We start from the raw sequence: 23244 nt of genomic DNA on the forward strand, positions 1-23244 counted from the left end.
TCGGCGATGTTAGGGAGGGCAGATTAGGGGTTAATACTATTTATTATAGGGTTATTGAGGCGGGAGTGAGGCGGATTAGGGGTTAATAACTTTATTATAATAGTGGCGCGGTCCGGTCGGCAGATTAGGGGTTAATAATTGTAGGTAGGTAGCGGCGACGTTGGGGGCGGCATATTAGGGGTTAATAAATATAATATAGGGGTCGGCGGTGTTAGGGGCAGCAGATTAGGGGTTCATAGGGATAACGTAGGTGGCAGCGGTGTGCGGTCGGCAGATTAGGGGTTAAAAATATTTACTATAGTGGCGGCGATGTGGGGGGGCCTCGGTTTAGGGGTACATAGGTAGTTTATGGGTGTTAGTGTACTTTAGAGCACAGTAGTTAAGAGATTTATAAACCGGCGTTAGCCCAGAAAGCTCTTAACTACAGCCTTTTTTCTGCGGCTGGAGTTTTGTCGTTAGATTTCTAACGCTCACTTCAGCCACGACTCTAAATACGGGCGTTAGAAAGATCCCATTGAAAAGATAGGATACGCAATTGACGTAAGGGGATCTGCGGTATGGAAAAGTCACGGCTGCAAAGTGAGCGTTAGACCCTTTCCTGACTGACTCCAAATACCAGAGGGTGGTAAAAACCAGCGTTAGGAGCCTCTAACGCTGGTTTTGACGGCTACCGCCCAACTCTAAATCTAGCCGTTAGTAAACTCAGGTTATCAGTAATCTATTACTCTAGATAAGGGAATTGCTGTACACTAGATATCCACTAGCCCTGCATAAATGTTCACCATCTCATAGAGTCTAGGATAAATAGTTTTTGATGTTTGGGGCTTCTATGTTTTGCTAATTCGGGTACATATGAATAGTATCCATTGAACCTAGATGTGGGTTAGACTCCACTTAATACAATTTTGTCATCTAATATTTTCTAATAGTGGAAGGTGCTGTCTGCGGCCGAGACAAGCACATCCCTACTTTGCACTAAAAAATACTTAAGTTATTAACAGGAGACAGTTTTTATATCTGGTGAATCCTTATATTGACCCACCCTATCTCCTTAAAACCACATTTCAGTACAGAGAAGCCCTGCAATTCAATATACCTGAGACTTTACTAACTAATGCTCATTGGTTAAAGCCAGTAACATAAAAATAGTTACATAAAAGTAAACGCATAGCCTCTTTATTTAATATATACTATCACTATTTAAGCCTACCTCTCTGATCATTATGACATAACCTTATAGTTGGTTCCCATATCATCGTTGGGCTCTATGGTATTACACACCTGTATTTTTGTTCCCCCGCTATCTTGAGCCATCAGTGTTCCTATATAAGTCCTAATTATATATAAGTAAAATAAGAAAATAGAGGTTTCCCCTGAGACTCAAGAGTAGTCTCTATATGTTCATGAAGACCCTCCTTATATTTATATTATTGGTAGTACTAAGAGGTCCAAAAGTGGCCTCATGCGTCATTCCGAGGGTTTACTGTACAACAGGCTAGTTGTATGTTTCCTTATACTCTTAAATATTGTCAGTTGAAAGAGTTTTGTACATTTTGTTTGGTTTATATTCACTATTTTTTCTGAAAACAACTTCAATGTATAGATTTTATTGACATGCTTGGATTGTATGCCTTGCTTCAAACCTCAAAAAAAAAAAAATATAATAAAAAAAAAAAAATCACTAGCAGAATGATCAGAAAGCTGCCCAGATAGACTATTTAACCACATGGAAGAAGCAGCCACATCAGCAATATAAACTGCTGGTCTAAAAAAATAACCTGCTTGCTGAAAATCCTATTTAAAGGGTCTTTAAAGGAAGAACTATCTTCCAAAGGTAAAGTAGAACACTTAGCCAAAGTGGAAATGGCCCCATCCACTTTGGAACAGTGTTAGAAACCAGTAAAGGATACATTTTCTTAAACCTTGCAGAAGGATTAAAAGGAATAGCTTGCTGATACCATTCCCTAGAGACTATCTCAAAGACAGCATCAGGCATAGGAAAAACTATAGGTTTAAAAATTATGTCTAAACGATCTGACATCTTTATATACTTTAGGATCTTTAACCTCTAAAGTAAGCAAAATATCCTTAAAGTGAACTAATATGTTCAACTTTAAATAAAAAAAAGTGGATGACTCTGGATTCATGATCAGAGTAATACCATTGATCAACAGAGAAAACCTCTCCCTCTGAGTATTCAGAGAGCTAGTAGAAGGTGCCTTGTACGCTTACGTGGCATAGCTGTTAACATTTTAGGCACTGTAAAGTGAATGAAGTTTTTTAACTCCAGGAGCACAATCTGAAAAACTCCCCTGTACGGAAAAAAGCAGAAGAAGCAGCAACACCTTTAGAAGCAAGAAGCATTAGACTAGTCAGAATGCATTAAAACATTAATACATATATTGCATAAATGTGCTGGAGGTAACACCTCAGCCTGTTTACAATAAACACATTTAATACTGGAAGGAAAGTGATCACAGGACTCAGCTTCTAAAGTAGATTTAGGGACAGAATCAGAAGGCTCCATAACTGCAGAAAACTATCAAAGAAGTTAAATGCATAAATACATAGTTAAATAGTTATTTCCCCATTACCTACTAATACCTACTACCTGGTTCCTCAAACGGGAGGCCTGCAAGTATAGCACTTCAATGTGCTCTTCTAAATGTGAATGAATTTTCACTCATAATCATTTAACCTGTTTTACAAGACTTTAATACTCTATGTGGCGCCTTCTTTAATTTGTTTGGTTGTTGTCTCCTATCTTTTCCGCTGGTGTGCTTGTTATTGCTGGAAATTTGGGTTAATGCCTGTTATCCTCAGCTGGTTTGTGCACAACTTTTCTGAATATATCAGTGACTATGCTATATAGCTGCAACGTTCTCTTGGATTTATTTCACAGTGACTCTGTTCTGTGGTGCACCATTGTACATCTAGCCGGCAATATATAGTTGATATTTTCTGACTACGGGATCCCTAGTATGTGTGTATTCTCTTTTTTTTTTTTTTGAAGAATTCAATTCCTGTATTACTAATTTTGCATGTGTGCTTTATCCTAGACTTGTAGACACTCCTTATTTGGAGTATCTACTTCTCTTTTTCTGGTTTTATAATTAATCTTTTCTAGGCTGCACCTGCTATTTTTGTAGTGAGCAAACTAACCCCTGTACCAGTCTGAGGACCCCTTTTATTGAAGAATAACATGCACATCTATATTCTTCACCTTCCTCCAGTGGAGGCAAAGACAGAACTAGTTTCCATTAAGGTGGGAGGGGTTTTATAGATCTCTTGGGGTTTGGAAATCCTTGCCTCCTCCTAGTGGCAGGGAAGAGTAATTCCCAGGAGTAATGGATAGTTGACTCTTACCACCTGTATAAAAGAAAATTCCTTAACCTTTTTTTTAACATGAACATGTGCTAATATAGGTAGAAAATCCTTTATCCATATACTGTTTGGGACCGGAAAAGGTTTGGATTTCAGTATAAAATTGGATTTTGTAATTCTGCATCAGGGGATTTGCACCTTTAACAAATATCTGCAGATAAATAGTGATAATTGATTTCCAAGTAATTGAGGCCGATGAATTAGTCAAATCCAAATATCATGCAAAAACATAATTTATGTAAGAACTTACCTAATAAATTCATTTCTTTCATATTGGCAAGAGTCCATGAGCTAGTGACATATGGGATATACAATCCTACCAGGAGGGGCAAAGTTTCCCAAACCTCAAAATGCCTATAAATACACCCCTCACCACACCCACAATTCAGTTTAACGAATAGCCAAGCAGTGGGTGATAAAGAAAGGAGTAGAAAGCATCAACAAAGGAAATTTGGAAATAATTGTGCTTTATACAAAAAATCATAACCACCATAAAAAAGGGTGGGCCTCATGGACTCTTGCCAATATGAAAGAAATGAATTTATCAGGTAAGTTCTTACATAAATTATGTTTTCTTTCATGTAATTGGCAAGAGTCCATGAGCTAGTGACATATGGGATATCAATACCCAAGATGTGGAGTCTTCCACTCAAGAGTCACTAGAGAGGGAGGGACTAAAACAAAAACAGCCATATTCCGCTGAGAAAATAATCCACAACCCAAAAATAAGCTTATTTTCATTTTTTAAAGAAAAAAACTTAAATCAAAAAGCAGAAGAATCAAACTGAAACAGCTGCCTGAAGAACTTTTCTACCAAAAACTGCTTCCGAAGAAGCAAATACATCAAAATGGTAGAATTTAGTAAATGTATGCAAAGAGGACCAAGTGGCTGCTTTGCAAATCTGATCGACTGAAGCTTCATTCTTAAAAGCCCATGAAGTAGAGACTGATCTAGTAGAATGAGCTGTAATTCTCTGAGGCGGGGTTTGATCCGACTCCAAATAAGCTTGATGAATCAAAAGTTTCAACCAAGAAGCCAAGGAAACAGCAGAAGCTTTCTGACCTTTCCTAGGACCATAAAATAAAACAAATAGACTAGAAGTCTTCCTGAAATTTTTAGTAGCTTCCACATAATATTTCAAAGCTCTTACCACATCCAAAGAATGTAAGGATCTCTCCAAAGAATTCTTAGGATTAGGACATAAAGAAGGGACAACAATTTCTCTACTAATGTTGTTAGAATTCACAACCTTAGGTAAAAATTGATAAGAAGTCCGCAAAACTGCCTTATCCTGATGAAAAATCAGAAAAGGAGACTCACAAGAAAGAGCAGATAGCTCAGAAACTCTTCTAGCAGAAGAGATAGCCAAAAGGAACAACACTTTCCAAGAAAGTAGTTTAATATCCAAAGAATGCATAGGTTCAAATGGAGGAGCCTGTAAAGCCCTCAGAACCAAATTAAGACTCCAAGGAGGAGAAATTGACTTAATGACAGGCTTAATACGAACTAAAGCCTGTACAAAACAGTGTATATCAGGAAGTATAGCAATTTTTCTGTGAAATAAAACAGAAAGAGCGGAGATTTGTCCTTTAAAGGAACTTCCAGACAAACCCTTATCCAGACCATCCTGAAGAAACTGCAATATTCTAGGAATTCTAAAAGAATGCCAGGAGAATTTATGAGAACACCATGAAATGTAAGCCTTCCAAACTCTATAATAAATCTTCCTAGAGACAGATTTACGAGCTTGTAACATAGTATTAATCACTGAATCAGAGAAACCTCTATGACTTAGAACTAAGCGTTCAATTTCCATACCTTCAAATTTAATGATTTGAGATCCTGATGGAAAAACGGACCTTGAGATAGTAGGTCCGGCCGTAACGGAAGTGGCCAAGGCGGGCAACTGGACATCCGAACCAGATCCACATACCAAAACCTGTGTGGCCATGCTGGAGCCACCAGCAACACAAAAGACTGTTCCATGATGATTTTGGAAATCACTCTTGGAAGAAGAACTAGAAGCGGGAAGATGTAAGCAGGTTGATAACACCAAGGAAGTGTCAGCGCATCCACTGCTTCCGCCTGACCATCCCTGGACCTGGACAGGTATCTGGGAAGTTTCTTGTTTAGATGAGAGGCCATGAGATCTATCTCTGGAAGACCCCACATCTGAACACTCTGAGAAAACACATCTGGATGGAGAGGCCACTCCCCTGGAAGTAAAGTCTGGCGGCTGAGATAATCCGCCTCCCAATTGTCTACACCTGGGATATGCACCGCAGAGATTAGACAGGAGCTGGATTCCGCCCAAGCAAGTATCCGAGATACTTCTTTCATAGCTTGGGGACTGTGAGTCCCACCCTGATGATTGACATAAGCCACAGTTGTGATATTGTCTGTCTGAAAACAAATGAACGGTTCTCTCTTTAGTAGAGGCCAGAACTGAAGAGCCCTGAGAATTGCACGGAGTTCTATAATATTTATTGGTAATCTCGCCTCTTGAGATTTCCAAACCCCTTGTGCTGTCAGAGACCCCCAAACGGCTCCCCAACCTGAAAGACTCACATCTGTTGTGATCACAGTCCAGGTTGGGCGAACAAAAGAAGCCCCTTGAACCAAACGATGGTGATCTATCCACCATGTCAGAGAGTGTCGTACATTGGGATTCAAGAATATTAATTGTGATATCTTTGTATAATCCCTGCACCATTGATCCAGCATACAAAGCTGTAGAGGTCTCATGTGAAAACGAGCAAAGGGGATTGCGTCCGATGCTGCAGTCATGAGACCTAAAACTTCCATGCACATAGCCACTGAAGGGAATGACTGAGACTGAAGGTGCGGGCAGGCTGCAACCAATTTTAAACGTCTCTTGTCTGTTAGAGACAGAGTCATGGACACTGAATCTATCTGGAAACCTAAAAAGGTGACCCTTGTCTGAGGAATCAAGAAACTTTTTGGTAAATTGATCCTCCAACCATGTTTCCGAAGAAACAACACTAGTTGATTCGTGTGAGATTCTGCAGTATGTAAAGACTGAGCTAGTACCAAGATATCGTCCAAATAAGGAAATACCGCAATACCCTGTTCTCTGATTACAGATAGTAGGGCACCCAGAACCTTTGAAAAGATTCTTGGAGCTGTTGCTAGGCCAAATGGAAGAGCAACAAATTGGTAATGCTTGTCTAGAAAAGAGAATCTCAGAAACTGATAGTGTTGGATGAATGGGAATATGAAGGTATGCATCCTGCAAGTCTATTGTGGACATATAATGTCCTTGCTGAACAAAAGGCAGAATAGTCCTTATAGTCACCATCTTGAAAGTTGGTACTCTTACATAACGATTCAAAATTTTCAGATCCAGAACTGGTCTGAACAAATTTTCTTTCTTTGGTACAATGAATAGGTTTGAATAAAACCCCAAACCTTGCTCCTGAAGAGGAACTGGCATGATTACCCCTGAAGACTCCAGGTCTGAAACACACTTCAGAAAAGCCTGAGCTTTTACTGGATTTACAGGAATGTGTGAGAGAAAAAATCTTCTCACAGGAGGTCTTACTTTGAATCCTATTCGATACCCTTGAGAGACAATGCTCTGAATCCAATGATTTTGGACAGATTTTATCCAAAAATCCTTGAAAAACCTTAATCTGCCCCCTACCAGCTGAGCTGGAATGAGGGCCACACCTTCATGCGGACTTAGGGGCAGACTTTGGTTTCCTAAATGGCTTGGATTTATTCCAATTTGAGGAAGGCTTCCAACTGGAAGCAGATTCCTTGGGAGGAGGATTGAGTTTTTGTTCCTTATTCTGGCGAAAGGAACGAAAACGGTTAGAAGCCTTAGATTTACCCTTAGGTTTTTTATCCTGAGGCAAAAAAACTCCATTTCCTCCAGTGATAGTTGAAATAATAGAATCCAACTGAGAACCAAATAAATTATTACCTTGGAAAGAAAGAGATAGTAAAATAGATTTAGATGTCATATCAGCATTCCAAGATTTAAGCCACAAAGCTCTTCTAGCTAATACCGCTAAAGACATGGATCTAACATCAATTTTGATAATATCAAAAATGGCATCACAAATAAAATGATTAGCATGTTGCAGTAAGCGAACAATGCTAGATATGTCAGAATCCAATTCATGTTGCGCTAAATTTTCCAACCAGAAAGTTGATGCAGCCGCAACATCACCCAAAGAAATAGCAGGTCTGAGAAGATGACCTGAATATAAATAGGCCTTCCTTAGATAAGATTCAAGCTTCCTATCTAAAGGATCCTTAAAGGAAGTGCTATCTTCCATAGGAATAGTGGTACGTTTAGCAAGAGTAGAAATAGCCCCATCAACTTTGGGGATCTTTTCCCAAAACTCTATAGATTTTGCTGGTAAAGGATACAATCTCTTAAACCTTGAAGAAGGAACAAAGGAAGTACCTGGCTTATTCCATTCCTTAGAAATCATATCAGAAATAGCCTCAGGAATGGGAAAAACACCTGGGGAAACCACAGGAGGTTTAAAAACAGCATTTAAACGTTTATTAGACTGAACGTCAATAGGACTGGTTACCTCAATATCCAAAGTAATTAACACTTCTTTTAATAAAGAACGCATATACTCTATTTTAAATAAATAAGTAGATTTGTCAGTGTCAATATCTGAGGAAGGATCTTCTGTTTCAGATAGATCCTCATCAGAAGAGGATAAATTATTATGTTGTTGGTCATTTGAAATTTCATCAGCTAAATGAGAAGTTTTAAAAGACCTTTTACGTTTATTAGAAGGTGGAAATGCAGACAAAGCCTTCATAATAGATTCAGAAACAAATTCTTTAAAATTTACAGGTATATCATGCACATTAGAAGTTGAAGGAACTGCAACTGGCAATGTACTATTACTGATAGAAATACTATATGCATGTAAAAGTTTATCATGACAACTATTACAAATGACATTCGGTGGAATAATTTCTACAATTTTGCAACAAATGCACTTAGCTTTGGTAGAACCGATGTCAGGCAGCAATGTTCCAGCAGAAACTTCAGAGACCGGATCGGATTGGGACATCTTGCTCAATGTAAAAGAAAAAACAACATATAAAGCAAAATTATCTATTTCCTTAAATGACAGTTTCAGGAATGGGAAAAAATGCAAAAGCATAGGCCTCTTGATAGAGAAGAAAGCAGGAGGCAAACATGAATGGGGTATTGAAATAATGAAAAAAATTTGGCGCCAAGTATGACGCACAACGTAACGTAAACTTTTTTGGCGCCAAAAATGACCGGAAATGACACACTTGCGTCACTAATGACGCCGCCGTGTGAAAGGTCTCGACGTCACGTATGACGCCGGAAATGACAAAGTTGCGTCAAAAATGTAATTTCCTGCGCCAAAAAAGTTTGCGCCAAAAATGACGCAATAAAGTCTAACATTTGACGCACCCGCGGGCCTAATACCCGCAAATGCAAAAGTAGTCAAAATTGAAAAAGACTAAACCCCAGGTAAGAAACAAATTTCTTAAAGTGTTTATATTCCAAAATATGAAACTGACAGTCTGCAGAAGGAAATACATGAACCTGACTCATGGCAAATATAAGTACAATACATATATTTAGAACTTTATATAATTGCATAAAGTGCCAAACCATAGCTGAGAGTGTCTTAAGTAATAAAAACATACTTACCAAAAGACACCCATCCACATATAGCAGATAGCCAAACCAGTACTAAAACAGTTCTTTAGTAGAAATAATGGTAAATTTGAGAGTATATCGTCGATCTGAAAAGGGAGGTAGGAGATGAATCTCTACGACCGATAACAGAGAACCCATGAAAAAGACCCCCGTTAGGGAAATCATCGTATTCAATAGGTGATACTCCCTTCACGTCCCTCTGACATTCGCTGTACTCTGAGAGGCTTCAACAATGCTGAGAAGCGCATATCAACGTAGAAATCTTAGCACAAACTTACTTCACCACCTTCATAGGAGGCAAAGTTTGTAAAACTGAATTGTGGGTGTGGTGAGGGGTGTATTTATAGGCATTTTGAGGTTTGGGAAACTTTGCCCCTCCTGGTAGGATTGTATATCCCATATGTCACTAGCTCATGGACTCTTGCCAATTACATGAAAGAAAACCTCTATTTTCTGATGCATTAGACTAGAATTGGTGAGGGTTCTCAATGAAAAGTATGTGTGGTTAAAAATAGAAAACCATCCCCAAAATATGCATGGATAAGAAAAATAGTCTTTGAATTTAAACCCCCTACAAAAGGTGTGCATTTCTAATGGATGGAATAAGACTCCAATACCTGGCACAATTTTTGTAAATTCAAAACACTTTGGATATAAAAATATGTCTCAATCTGCTTGAAAAGAGAGGTGGGGCCTTACAAAGCAGTGTTGTTTAACAAAGACAGTTGCTTGGGCTTGGTGAGAGAGTTAGGAATGTCTACAACTGTGACATTCAAAATCATACATCTGTCCTTGAGTAACATTTACCTTTAATAAAAGAATGAAGGAGGTAGCTTCAAAGTCTATAGAAATGTCCTTTTTATACTTCATTAAAAAAAACTGTCCTTGTGACAAACCCAGATTACGCAGCCTGCAGGAGTAATGTGGGAATGATGTTAGTAGGTAGGATCAATGTAAGGTGAGTAGGTGGGCTTAATTCATAGATAGGGGTACCGGGATGTAGAAAATGTGAGGAAGTTTAGTATCAGTTATAAAGCTGCCCTGCTCAGCTATAAAGCCATGTTTTTAAAGGGCAGGCTGTCACTTTTAGCGTTTTAGCTGCATGTAGGGGAATACAAATAAACAATTTTGGGACTTCCAGGTGACAGTAAAACGTAGCTAGAATAGTTCATGCCATCATTTTTAATGAGCACTTTGTTAAACAGACATTTCATTATGTAGCTATAGCTTTGAGTTACCTGGAATAAAGTACTCAAACACACATGGTCTATCTTCACCACATAATATGGTGGGATTGGAGCATTGTAAGAGAGTCAGATTGTTGTATATCAGTTATGCACTTAACGGAAGCAATAACTAAATACCCTCAGTTATGAAGACCAGGCATATGTGCTCATGTGCAGGATGAGAGCAACATATTACCAGGTTATCAGAGTCTACAATATTAAGTCAGAGATCATCAACTTGCGTATTGGTTATGTGAAGTGAGTGGGAGCTGTCTCTTTCTCAAACATGCAATACTGGTTTTGACATCTCCATGCAGAGGCGTAACTAGACCTTACCGGGCCCCAGGGCAAAAACTGTGCCCCCCCCCCATTTTAAAAGTTCCCCTTCTGTCTGTTTGCAATAAGCAAAGGCTGAGCCAGCAGCCATATAGGAAAAAAGGAGATGCTTCTCTGTGACTGGGTCATCCTCCCCCCCTTTGGTTAGTCTGCACCAGAGGATATACAATTATACAGGCTATCTGTACAAATATGGTGGCAAGTTTTTTTCTGTATAGCAACATTGTGGTGGCCACCTTGGAAACTACTGTAAAGGCAAATCATTACACTTTCCCTAAAATCTGAGATCTGTAGCAATGCCACTACCAATTGCAGGGCCAGATGCCCCCCTCCCCCCTAGAGGTGTGGCCCTAGTCTAAATTGTGACCTCTAAGACCCCTAATTACACCATTGTTTCCATGATAAAATTCACTTTCACTCCATTTGTGGTGTGGCCAGCTATGCAGCATTTCTTATCGACAAAGTTGGCCTGTTTTATTTAGGTGTTAGCTTTTTTTCTCATACAACACAGTATCATGAAACTCTTACCTCAGTAATGAGACTTTTCAGAAAGTTTGCTTTGTGTCTAAGTGGATCATGGACCAGGCCGTCACAAAATGACACTATACCATGAGGAAAGTTGTGCTGTGCAAGCCATGCCACCACCCTCTGCTTCTGCATATCAGGTCTGCCTGTGACATAGATAATGAGGTAGCCAAGGTCCTGCCAATGTCTGCAGAGACAGAAGTTACCTGTTAAAATTGCTTGGTATAAATCATAGATCGAGAACAGCCATTTCTATTGTGGTTGATAACAAACCTCACTACATCGACTGCTCCCGCTCTGACTTTGGGATCACTGCCCATGATAGAAACACTTGCTGCAAATGACCCATCAATGCTGAAAACAACAAATTCTGTCCCTTTTGGTAAAATAGTAATGTAGCTGTCAGCAAATGTATGGTCTCCCCTGAAAAAAATAAATTGTATTCAAATATTAATTCTTCACCTTAGTTTAACTACTAATGGGTCATCAATTGATTGCAATGTTAATATAAACAATGTTATTGCCAATACATGAAGAAAAGGGTTATTACTGGATACTACTTATGCCATAGCATTTTCTGGTATAATGCCATTTATTTATTTTTTCCCTGTGCACAATATTAGTAAATAAATATACAATATAAATATAAAGAATATGTAAAAAAAAAAATCCCTATGTAAATATAAGTTTGTAAGCGTTTTAAGTATAAAACTTCAATAGTAAAAGTAAAAAACTTGTAACTGTATAAACTTTTTTCCTGATCTGACTTTAAATATGTATATTGTCTTTATTTTATTTTTTTTTTAAGATCAATATTTTTTTTATTAAGGTATTGATAAATCATACAACACATAACAATTTACATCAGTATAAGACATATTTTGATAAACATATATAAGAATAGATCAGTAGCATAGATTTGTTGGAAAAACATCAAACATCTTCTGTGTGCTTCATTGTAAAATATAATTGGAGTCTTAGTATCTTCAAATTCAACCATTATGTCACACATCAGGACGGTACAGGACTGATATTGATACCTTAAATTTTTGTTTTATATACAAGTCATTCAGTAGAGCCTCTGTATCATGTATTGCTGCCTATTAGGATACTTTATGAGAACCTACTATAAGCAAAAACATACTATTTTATTTGAAAGGTACAATTCTTACCACTAACGTTTCATGGTATATTGAAATTTTGAAAAGGTAAGCTACTCATATATATAAGAGTTTTGCTATTGAACATGTAGAGGATCGATATATCAAATAGTGATCTTAAAAGAATATATTTATATCATTCTAGTATAACTGTTTAGGAAATAGCAGGCCAAAGCCACTCTTGCTAAATCCCAGTCAAAGAACTGGGTGTGTGTTACATACATCCATTTATTTGCCCAGAATGAAGTAAGCAAGTGTATAAGTACGACACCTCAATAACACCTTCATATTTAGCTCTATAGAGATATAAATGTTAGGATGCTAGGAGGGAGGGATGTGTCTGGGCTATTAAGGATACAACATTGTTGTTATCCTGAGGCTCGTTAACAAAAGGGTCTCACTTAGATTCAACATAAGGCATATGAAAAATAAAATAAAGCAGGCAAACAAGTATTTAGTAAACTCACTATATAAAAACATATATATATTATAGGTTATAGAGGATATTCACAGTATGGCATATATAGTAACAATATGTAGTGGTCTGAAAGTACCTCTCTGGAAACTTGAATATTTGAACCCTGCCGCCCGGTACGGGCCCTATACTTGGACTGCAGGTAGTGAAGAGATCCCTCAACTAAAGAGTAGTATTGTTATCCCCGTTGACAAGTTAAGTAATCTATATGAAGGTCTATCACTTATGGAGAGACCGGGGGGCGGACAAACCCAAAATGGCATAATTAAACAAGCTATGATTAGGGTGGGAAACTTAGGGTGCGATTGTGTCAATTTAACCGTTCTAGTTATGCCTTCTATTTTGCTAGGAATCAGGACATTAGTAGGCCAACCTGGGCATGCGATGGCACAATACAGTATGAAAATTTGGAGGGGCTCTGTTACAATATCATAGTTACAAGTATATTGTAGGCCTATCTGGTACTCTAGCGAAACAGATGAAGAAAACTGAAGAGAACTAGGGTTGGTTATATCGTGTTGCTCCTATAGGGATATAAGTGATCCTTGACTACGTGGATTGATATCTCTACAAGCTGTCCATAGAATGTATATTGTCTTTAAACTGACTAAATGCATCTGTTGTAACTTGATTTAGTAATCTAATATTAACATTTTTCAAGGAACCTCTTGGTTTTAATATCAGACTTTCATTAAATTTGGTCTAAATTTAATTTTTTTGGTGTATATTTTATTTTTGAATGATAAACAATAAAAATAAACAATGCAGAGTGAAAAATTTAGTCTACAAAACTATTGTACAAATACAGAGAATAGTGCATAAGATACTTGGCAAATTATGCCGTTATATGAAGGTAATAAGTTGTAATATCCAGGTGACTGTCCAAAAGTGTTTTTGTTTGTGTCATCCGTTTCTGCGCCAAAGTTTTGTTACAAAGTTTGTAAGTTTGCGAAAGAGGAACATGAATAGCAATTTTAACCCCTTTTATAATTGGTTGCATATCTTCGTGTTCTCTCCATAAAAAGCTAGGAGTTACCAAAGGCATGTGAAATTAATTTTAAACATAGTAAAAGAAAATAAAAGAATATAGATGTAAACATTAGAACAAGGGTTGCACAAAGTTCCTAAATGACATTTTGTCCAATTTAATACTTAAAGGAACAACCATCAGCTGGACACTGGTTATATTTCTTACAAGAAGGCACTGCGACTAATTTAGCTTTTTTGTAACAGCATTTTCTGCAATTTAAATGCTTATTAGATTGATGTTTATTTTTTTAAAGCCCAGGGTCGTGCTTTCAGTGCCAGTGCTCTGGGGAGGGCAAGAGCCTTGTCAGCCTTCAGATCCCCCTGCCTTGAGGATCCCTTTACTACTTCTTGGTGCTACGGCCAAAAGATCTTTCTCCATCTTCGGTCGAGGCACCAGATGGAGGTCTGAAATCTTCCCCCTGGAGGCTCTGCCACCATCCTCCAGGGCATCAATCTCTCCGAGGATCACCAGCCAGAAGGCTAGGGATCATCCCTGACTCCCCAGATGGGAGGTGTGATAAAACAAAATCATGTGGTGTGTTTGTGCTGAAAAATTATAGCTGTCATCAAAGTCCAGTAAGGAAATTAACTAAAATAAATGCTATATCAAATTAATAGTGGGGGTGTAAGAAAACTGCCAGTACTACTGAAGGTTTAGTGGCATTAAGGAACAGCTGCCACCATTTCCACATGGAGCCAGGGCAAAAATAAAAATTAAAGGTCCAGGCATCCTAATGGAATGCCTGGATCCAGGTGGTTCTGGGAGAGTACGTTTCCGAGTGCATATAGGGTGAGATTCCCAATTGGCGGCTAAAAGAGCCCGCCTTCTGACCCTGGGCTTCATACTCCCTGGCCTTAAGGCATCAATAGAAGGTTTCTCTGTTTCCCTCTGGTAAGAACAGATACTACATTTGATCTTAACCAAAAGACAGAGAAGCAATGAGGATATCTAAAAGCTGCTGCAGATCCCCCGTGAATGTGTGTGTTGGACGCCACCGGAAGTGAGGGTATTCCCGTGATGGGTCACAGTGTCCCAAGGGGTGCACGCTAAACATGTTCCAGCAAACCGCTAATGCACAAAAGGAATATTGAAATAGCTGCACATGGAGGCACCACTATAGAAAATAAAATATAACTTTTAATGATCACATTAAAATAAGGGCAGTTGTACAAAACTCCTTACACATTTTGTGCCTCCACAGGGCACTTAATCAGAGAAGCAATGATATTGATGTTTAATTTCTTATTTAACGTTTATATAGAATAGTCTGTAAACTTGCAAAATATTTCAGTTTTGAAAAATAACAGAATTTTTGTAAGGAACTTTGCAACCACCTGCGCTTGTTCATTACATTTTCTGTAACTAGTCCTAAAGAATCGCAAAAAATCCCAGGTTTAAAGAAGGCAGTTGTGTAAACTGATAAAGTATTTATATAGAGGTCTTGTTTATTTACAGTGTATGCTTTTGGTTCTCAATATGTTTCTTGGCACATCCTAGTAGCACCAACAAATATGTATTTCCCTTTTAAGACAGAATGACACATTTTCTATTTTCATTTATGCAAACCAGTATAAAAATAATACAGTACCTGACAACCATTTTAACGGGGTACACACCAATTCCCAGTCTTTTAGGCTCAGGAATAATATAAGAAATTCTGCCACTGCTGTTAGTTATTTCGGTGTCAAAGTAAACCCACTCACCAGCTGGAGGTTGGGTCATAATATGAATGTCAACCTAGAAAAAAGGACAATGGCTTTGAAGGAAAAACACAGTCTCCTGTACGATAAAACACTTTTTCACTGGTTAATCATAATGTGTAGCTGAGGTTTAAATAACATGTAATTTGCAGAGGTATTTTGCTACAATAAGCATCCATATGGGTCAAGCCATATGCGTATTGTCATTCATTCATATGGATGCCTATTGTATTCTAATAAAAAGCTCAGAGGTTGACACCTGATTTAGTGGTACAATCAAAAAAGAATGATGTTGTTCTTTGTTAATATAACTATAGTATGGTGAATGCAACAGTCAGTAAACATAAAAGCAGTAGTCTTGTAGAGTAACACAAAGTGATGTAAGCAAACCTTTTCTCCAGTTAGCGTGACCATGTCAAGAGGTCCGTACATAAACCTCCCTGTGAGCGTCTGAGGACCATCTTCATTGGCAACAGCATCATTTATTCTGTGATTGGCAGCAACGTTCTAAAAGAAAAAAGAATGCTTATTAATATATTAATCCAGTGAATATTAATATTTAGACATGGCCATTCGGCAGCTTCATTAGCTGCCGAATGCAGAAGTAGGTGGCCACTTGTTGACTTCGGCTTTTTTGTAGCTGGATTTATGTTTGTGAAAGATCACCACTCTAAGATCTGTGCAAATTCACAAGCATAAATCCGGCTCTTAAAAGAGCCATGTCTAAATATTATTACACATACATTCTAATGCTTCTCAACAACTAGGAACCAACTCTATCTACTGGTTGCAAGCAAGTGTATAACTATAGGGTCTACATAGGAAAATGTGTCCATTTTCAGCAATACATTTTATACCCCAGAATACCTTGTCATTTTGGGCCATTGAAAGTATCACAACCTATAAAATAAAACCAGGCAAAATACTAAGTACTTACAAAATAATATAATGTATTTAAATGTGTATATGTTGTATTCAAATAGTACACACTGAATGTACTGGTATTCTGTTTTTTGTGATATAGGAAGTACCATACAACAAGCGCCTTTCAGATTCTCTCTTAGGGCCCGATGATTAAAAGCTCTCCGCTCACATGAGATTATCTAAAATCATTGCTGATTGGTGTCTAAATATAGCCATCCAATCAGCAAGCACTACCCAGGTTCTGAACAAAAAATGGGACGGCTCCTAAGCTTACTTTCTAGCTTTTTTTAAATAAAGATACGAAGAGAACAAAGAAAAATTGATAATAGGAGTAAATTAAAAAGTTCCTTAAAATTGCATGTTCTATCTGAATTATGAAAGTCTATTTTTGACTAGACAATCCCTTTAATCTAATGTTGAGCTATGTTTAAAGGGACATAATACTCATATGCTAAATCACTTGAAACTGATGCAGTATAACTGTAAAAAGCTGACAGGAAAATATCACCTGAGCATCTCTATGTAAAAAAGGAAGATATTTTACCTCAAAATCTCCTCAGCTCAGCAGAGTAAGTTCTGTGTAAAAAGTTATACTTCACCTGCTCCCAGCTGCAGGTAAAAATTAAAAAAAATGAAGAAATGAACAGCAGCCAATCAGCATCAGCAGTTCTGAGGTCATGAACTCTTACTGTGATCTCATGAGATTTGACTTAACTCTCATGAGATTTCATAGTAAGCTTCCTTTACCTGATTGGTGAAATAATATGAGAGTGCACGATGCTCATCCTTTCAGCTGTCCTAGGACAGACACACTAAAATGCTGCTTCAAAAATCATTTACAATGGGAGGTGGCTACTGAGGAACTTTTGAGGAAAAATATCTTTCTTTTTTACATAGAGATGTTCAGGTGATATTTTCTAGTCAGCTTTTTACAGCTATGCTGCATCACTTTCAAGTGTTTAAACATTTGGGTATTATGGCCCTTTAATGTAAAATCATCAAATGTGAGTTAACACTCCTTTTGTTAGACTGGGAAGGAAAGCTGAGCTAATATAAAATTGTACTGCAATGTTTCTTTAGATTTAGGCTGTAACATATGCCCAGCACACTATTGATGCTTCATCACCAGCATAACGTTTTGCCATTGTTGTATCAAGTGACAATAATCAAAGCCAGTGTACTGTACTGTGCAGGGACAGATATGTGAGTTCATTAATCCAGCAACTGGTAATGTCATTTAATTAGTTATGTCCTTGATGACAAATACATACGATTATTGGGTAATTAACAATTCATTATTGGATTGTCTTGGCTTTTGTATATTCAACAGCCGTAGTAGAACCTTTGTGAAAACCCAAATGTCTATTTAAAATCTGGAGTTTTGGGAGTTACAGAATAAAAATATATGTGTATAGCCACTTGATATTACCCTTAGTTTAACATGCGTTCTCTTCCGCAGCCACTTCTCCCTTGGCTTTGAAGGGCTAAACACAGAGACCTCTTTTCCAACCAACTCCAGAATGCTTGAGTTTTCATGTCTCATCACCTGAAACACATAGGGGCACATTTAGAAAGCAACTTCTAGACAATGTAACATTATGCAGAATTATGTAGGGTAAGACTTCTTTCCTAAAAAGATATTTGTAATAAAAGTAGATATACTAATCTACTATAGCAAAGAAACAGAATACCTGATAAATTACTTTCTCCAACGGTGTGTCCGGTCCACGGCGTCATCCTTACTTGTGGGAATATCTCTTCCCCAACAGGAAATGGCAAAGAGTCCCAGCAAAGCTGGCCATATAGTCCCTCCTAGGCTCCGCCCACCCCAGTCATTCGACCGACGTACAGGAGGAAAAAATAGGAGAAACCATATGGTGTCGTGGTGACTGTAGTTAGAGAAAACAATTCATCAGACCTGATTAAAAAACCAGGGCGGGCCGTGGACCGGACACACCGTTGGAGAAAGTAATTTATCAGGTAAGCATAAATTCTGTTTTCTCCAACATTGGTGTGTCCGGTCCACGGCGTCATCCTTACTTGTGGGAACCAATACCAAAGCTTTAGGACATGGATGAAGGGAGGGAGCAAATCAGGTCACCTAAACGGAAGGCACCACGGCTTGCAAAACCTTTCTCCCAAAAATAGCCTCCGAAGAAGCAAAAGTATCAAATTTGTAAAATTTGGCAAAAGTGTGCAGTGAAGACCAAGTCGCTGCCTTACATATCTGATCAACAGAAGCCTTGTTCTTGAAGGCCCATGTGGAAGCTACAGCCCTAGTGGAGTGAGCTGTGATTCTTTCAGGAGGCTGCCATCCGGCAGTCTCATAAGCCAATCGGATGATGCTTTTAAGCCAAAAAGAAAGAGAGGTAGAAGTTGCTTTTTGACCTCTCCTTTTACCAGAATAGACGACAAACAGAGAAGAAGTTTGTCTGAAGTCTTTCGTAGCTTCTAAGTAGAATTTTAGAGCACGGACTACATCTAAATTGTGTAGTAAACGTTCCTTCTTTGAAACTGGATTCGGACACAAAGAAAGTACAACTATCTCCTGATTAATATTTTTGTTGGAAACAACCTTTGGTAGAAAACCAGGCTTAGTACGCAAAACAACCTTATCTGAATGGAACACCAGATAGGGTGGAGTACATTGTAGAGCAGATAACTCAGAAACTCTTCTAGCAGAGAAATAGCAACCAAAAACAAAACTTTCCAAGATAACAACTTAATATCTACAGAATGTAAAGGTTCAAACGGAACCCCTTGAAGAACTGAAAGAACTAGATTTAAACTCCAGGGAGGAGTCAAAGGTCTGTAAACAGGCTTGATCCGAACCAAAGCCTGAACAAATGCTTGAACATCTGGCACAACTGCCAGTCGTTTGTGCAGTAGGACAGATAAAGCAGAAATCTGTCCCTTTAGAGAACTTGCAGATAATCCTTTATCCAAACCTTCTTTTAGAAAGGAAAGAATCCTAGGAATCTTTATCTTATTCCATGGGAATCCCTTGGATTCACACCAGCAGATATATCTTTTCCATATTTTATGGTAAATCTTTCTAGTTACCGGTTTATCTATCACGGAATCTGATTTGGATGTTCGAATGGACCCTGAACAAGAAGGTCCTGTCTCAAAGGTAGCTTCCATGGTGGAACCGATGACATATTCACCAGGTCTGCATACCAAGTCCTGCATGGCCACGCAGGAGCTATCATGATCACCGAGGCCCTCTCCTGTTTGATCCTGGCTACCAGCCTGGGAATGAGAGGAAACGGTGGAAACACATAAGCTAGGTTGAAGGTCCAAGGCGCTACTAGTGCATCCACTAGAGTCGCCTTGGGATCCCTGGATCTGGACCCGTAGCAAGGAACCTTGAAGTTCTGACGGGACGCCATCAGATCCATATCTGGAATGCCCCATAGTTGTGTCAACTGGGTAAAGATCTCCGGGTGGAGTTCCCACTCCCCCGGATGGAATGTCTGACGACTCAAATAATCCGCTTCCCAGTTTTCCACACCTGGAATGTGGATCGCAGATAGGTGGCAGGAGTGATTCTCCGCCCATTGTATTATTTTTGTCACTTCTTTCATCGCCAGGGAACTCCTTGTTCCCCCCTGATGATTGAGATACGCAACAGTCGTCATGTTGTCTGATTGGAATCTTATGAATCTGGCCTTTGCTAGCTGAGGCCAAGCCTTGAGAGCATTGAATATCGCTCTTAGTTCCAGAATGTTTATCGGGAGAAGAGACTCTTCCCGAGACCACAGTCCCTGAGTTTTCAGGGATTCCCAGACCGCGCCCCAGCCCACTAGACTGGCGTCGGTCGTGACGATGACCCACTCTGGACTGCGGAAGCTCATTCCCTGGGATAGGTGATCCTGGGTTAGCCACCAACGGAGTGAGTCTCTGGTCTTCTGATCTACTTGAATCACTGGAGACAAGTCTGTATAATCCCCATTCCACTGTTTCAGCATGCACAGTTGTAATGGTCTTAGATGAATTCGCGCAAAAGGAACTATGTCCATTGCTGCAACCATCAATCCTACTACTTCCATGCACTGAGCTACGGAAGGACGAGGAATAGAATGAAGAACTTGACAAGCGTTTAGAAGTTTTGACTTTCTGACATCTGTCAAGAAAATCCTCATTTCTAAGGAATCTATTATTGTTCCCAAGAAGGGAACTCTTGTCAGTAAAACACAAAAACCGTTTTAAATCAAAACCATTACTGTCTCTTTAAATTTTAAACAGAGCACACTATATTACTGAATATGTGAAAAAATATGAAGGAATTGTTCAAAAATTACCAAAATTTCACCACGGTGTCTTAAAGCATTAAAAGTATTGCACACCAATTTTCAGAGCTTTAACCCTTAAAATAACGAAACCGGAGCCGGTTACAGTTTTAAGCCCTCTACAGTCCCAGCTACAGCCTTTGCTGCGACTCTACCAAACCCAGAGGGGAATACGATACCAAATGACGCCTTCTAGGAACTTTTCCAACTATTTTCAGGTCCTCACACATGCATCTGCATGTCTTGCTCTCAAAAACAACTGCGCAGTAATGGCGCGAAAATGAGGCTCAGCCTACAACTGGGAAGGCCCTTCCTGACTGGAAAAGGTGTCTAACATAGTGCCTGACGTTAAAAAACGTTCCCCAAGTTTATAAATGTGAAATACCAGCATAAACATGTATAAAATGCCCAAATAAAGCAATCGATTCTGCCCATAAAAGTGTCCACCAGTTTTATAGCCCATATTAAGCCCTTTACTCTGCTTGAGACTAAGAAAATGGCTTACCGGTCCCCATGAGGGGAAATGACAGCCTTCCAGCATTACACAGTCTTGTTAGAAATATGGCTAGTCATACCTTAAGCAGAGAAGTCTGCTAACTGTTTCCCCCAACTGAAGTTACTTCATCTCAACAGTCCTATGTGGAAACAGCAAAGGATTTTAGTTACTGTCTGCTAAAATCATCTTCCTCTCACAAACAGAAATCTTCATCTCTTTCTGTTTCAGAGTAAATAGTACATACCAGCACTATTTTAAAATTACAAACTCTTGATAGTAGAATAAAAAAACTACAACTAAACACCACATACTCTTAACCATCTCCGTGGAGATGTTGCCTGTGCAACGGCAAAGAGAATGACTGGGGTGGGCGGAGCCTAGGAGGGACTATATGGCCAGCTTTGCTGGGACTCTTTGCCATTTCCTGTTGGGGAAGAGATATTCCCATAAGTAAGGATGACGCCGTGGACCGGACACACCAATGTTGGAGAAATGTGCGTCTACCAGAGCTGCAAAAGTACATTCATTTTTTTAAGGATAAGGTGTGCTCCAACCATTTTAACCCTTGGGTAGACTCCTTAACTTTTTTTTACAAATAGTTAATTAGTTGTTTGACATAATTGTCTATTATTTTAAAAGAATGTGACTGTGTTAAAGAAAAGCGATAAGGGATAGGATGTCATACAAGTTATTTTCTATCCTGAAAATGATTTATCCTAGTAGGGTTTAATGAGATTACAATCCCACCAGATATGTAAAATGATACCATTATCTCTGTACCCCCTCCAAAACCTGTCAGATGTGCAGGGATAGGCAAGGTGTCTGTACACGGACACTGGTGTCCGTGACTGGCCCATGCAGTGTCCGCCGCCCATTTTGCTGTGGGGAGGGAGGAGTAAGACAGATGAATACTGGTCCTGACTCCTCCTTAACACATGCGGTGCTACGTTTTGCAGGGTTGTGGCCACTCCCACATGATGCCGCTTAGTACCAGAAAATGACTCTGAGTGAGACAGAGAGAGGGAAGATTCAAGAAGCAAGCTGCCACTGTGTCCCTGGAGCTTTATATGCAAAGGTAAAGCACTTTAACCAGCACCTGAGATTTATTATAAGTAGTATTTAAATAGAAAGAAAAGATATAGTAAGGTTGTGAATCATAACCTTAGTATATCTTTTCTTTCTGATTAAATAATAGGAAAGGGAAAATATTTAGTGTGAATAAAATTAGTGACTTGCCAAGAGACTGCTAGCAATATTGGGTGATAAGTTATGGAATAAATAAAGCCTGAGTGAAATACTGGATGTGTATCTTCTGCATCTGTATAATAACACCCAGCTCTATACAAAGACACAGAAGTGACACTGGCACATGTGTATAGCCAGCCAAGGGCTGGTTATAGGATCAGTGGTATCTGCATCAGTATAATACAATTCAGCAATATAAAATAATAGTTTTAATTGTAAATGTACCTTGGTGTCCTTCACTAAAGGTCTTTACTTTAGAAAATGTCCGCCACAGCCTTGGCTCGCGCCTATCCCTGCAGATATGTTAGGACAGATTATGTGTGATATTGGTGTATATTGGTGTGTCTCATTACCATCTCATAAATATCTATTTATAATTTAAGTATCAAAACTGTTTTTACAGGCCATAAATATCTCTTGCCATTGTTTTTGAGTTTAAGTTTTATTTTTATTTTTGGGTGACATTTTCATTTCTATATAAATTACATTTTACATATATTATTATCATCAGGTATTTATAGAGCAGATTTCACAGCGCTAATATATTAAACATTCCATGAGTAATTATATGATTTGACAATAGTTTTTTTTTGTTTGTTTTTTTTAACAAAGAATATGTTTGTTATTAATATTTTCAGTACAGATGGTGGTTCATACATGCAGAAGTAGTTATTTCAAATGACCAAATAATGGTAAAGGAGCTTTTGTATGATTTGCCATAAAATGTAGGTTATTACTTTGTCTGCACATTTATCATC

At 38.5% G+C, this 23244-nt stretch overlaps 1 protein-coding gene across 11 annotated transcripts in view; it reads right to left on the reverse strand.

Annotated features, from left to right (window-relative positions):
• Positions 1 to 23244, reverse strand: part of PITPNM2 (phosphatidylinositol transfer protein membrane associated 2) — a 545415-nt gene that overhangs the window by 22429 nt on the left and 499742 nt on the right. For all 11 annotated transcript variants that reach the window (XM_053701788.1, XM_053701795.1, XM_053701793.1 and 8 more), the window contains 5 exons: positions 17883 to 17999; positions 15920 to 16036; positions 15418 to 15566; positions 11438 to 11587; positions 11168 to 11351 (listed from right to left, as the gene is read on the reverse strand). In XM_053701788.1, the coding sequence (XP_053557763.1) occupies positions 11168 to 11351; positions 11438 to 11587; positions 15418 to 15566; positions 15920 to 16036; positions 17883 to 17999 (717 nt within the window). The remainder of the gene's footprint in view (positions 1 to 11167; positions 11352 to 11437; positions 11588 to 15417; positions 15567 to 15919; positions 16037 to 17882; positions 18000 to 23244) is intronic.

The sequence above is a fragment of the Bombina bombina genome, chromosome 2 (genome assembly GCF_027579735.1).
Source record: "Bombina bombina isolate aBomBom1 chromosome 2, aBomBom1.pri, whole genome shotgun sequence".
Lineage (NCBI taxonomy): Eukaryota > Metazoa > Chordata > Amphibia > Anura > Bombinatoridae > Bombina > Bombina bombina.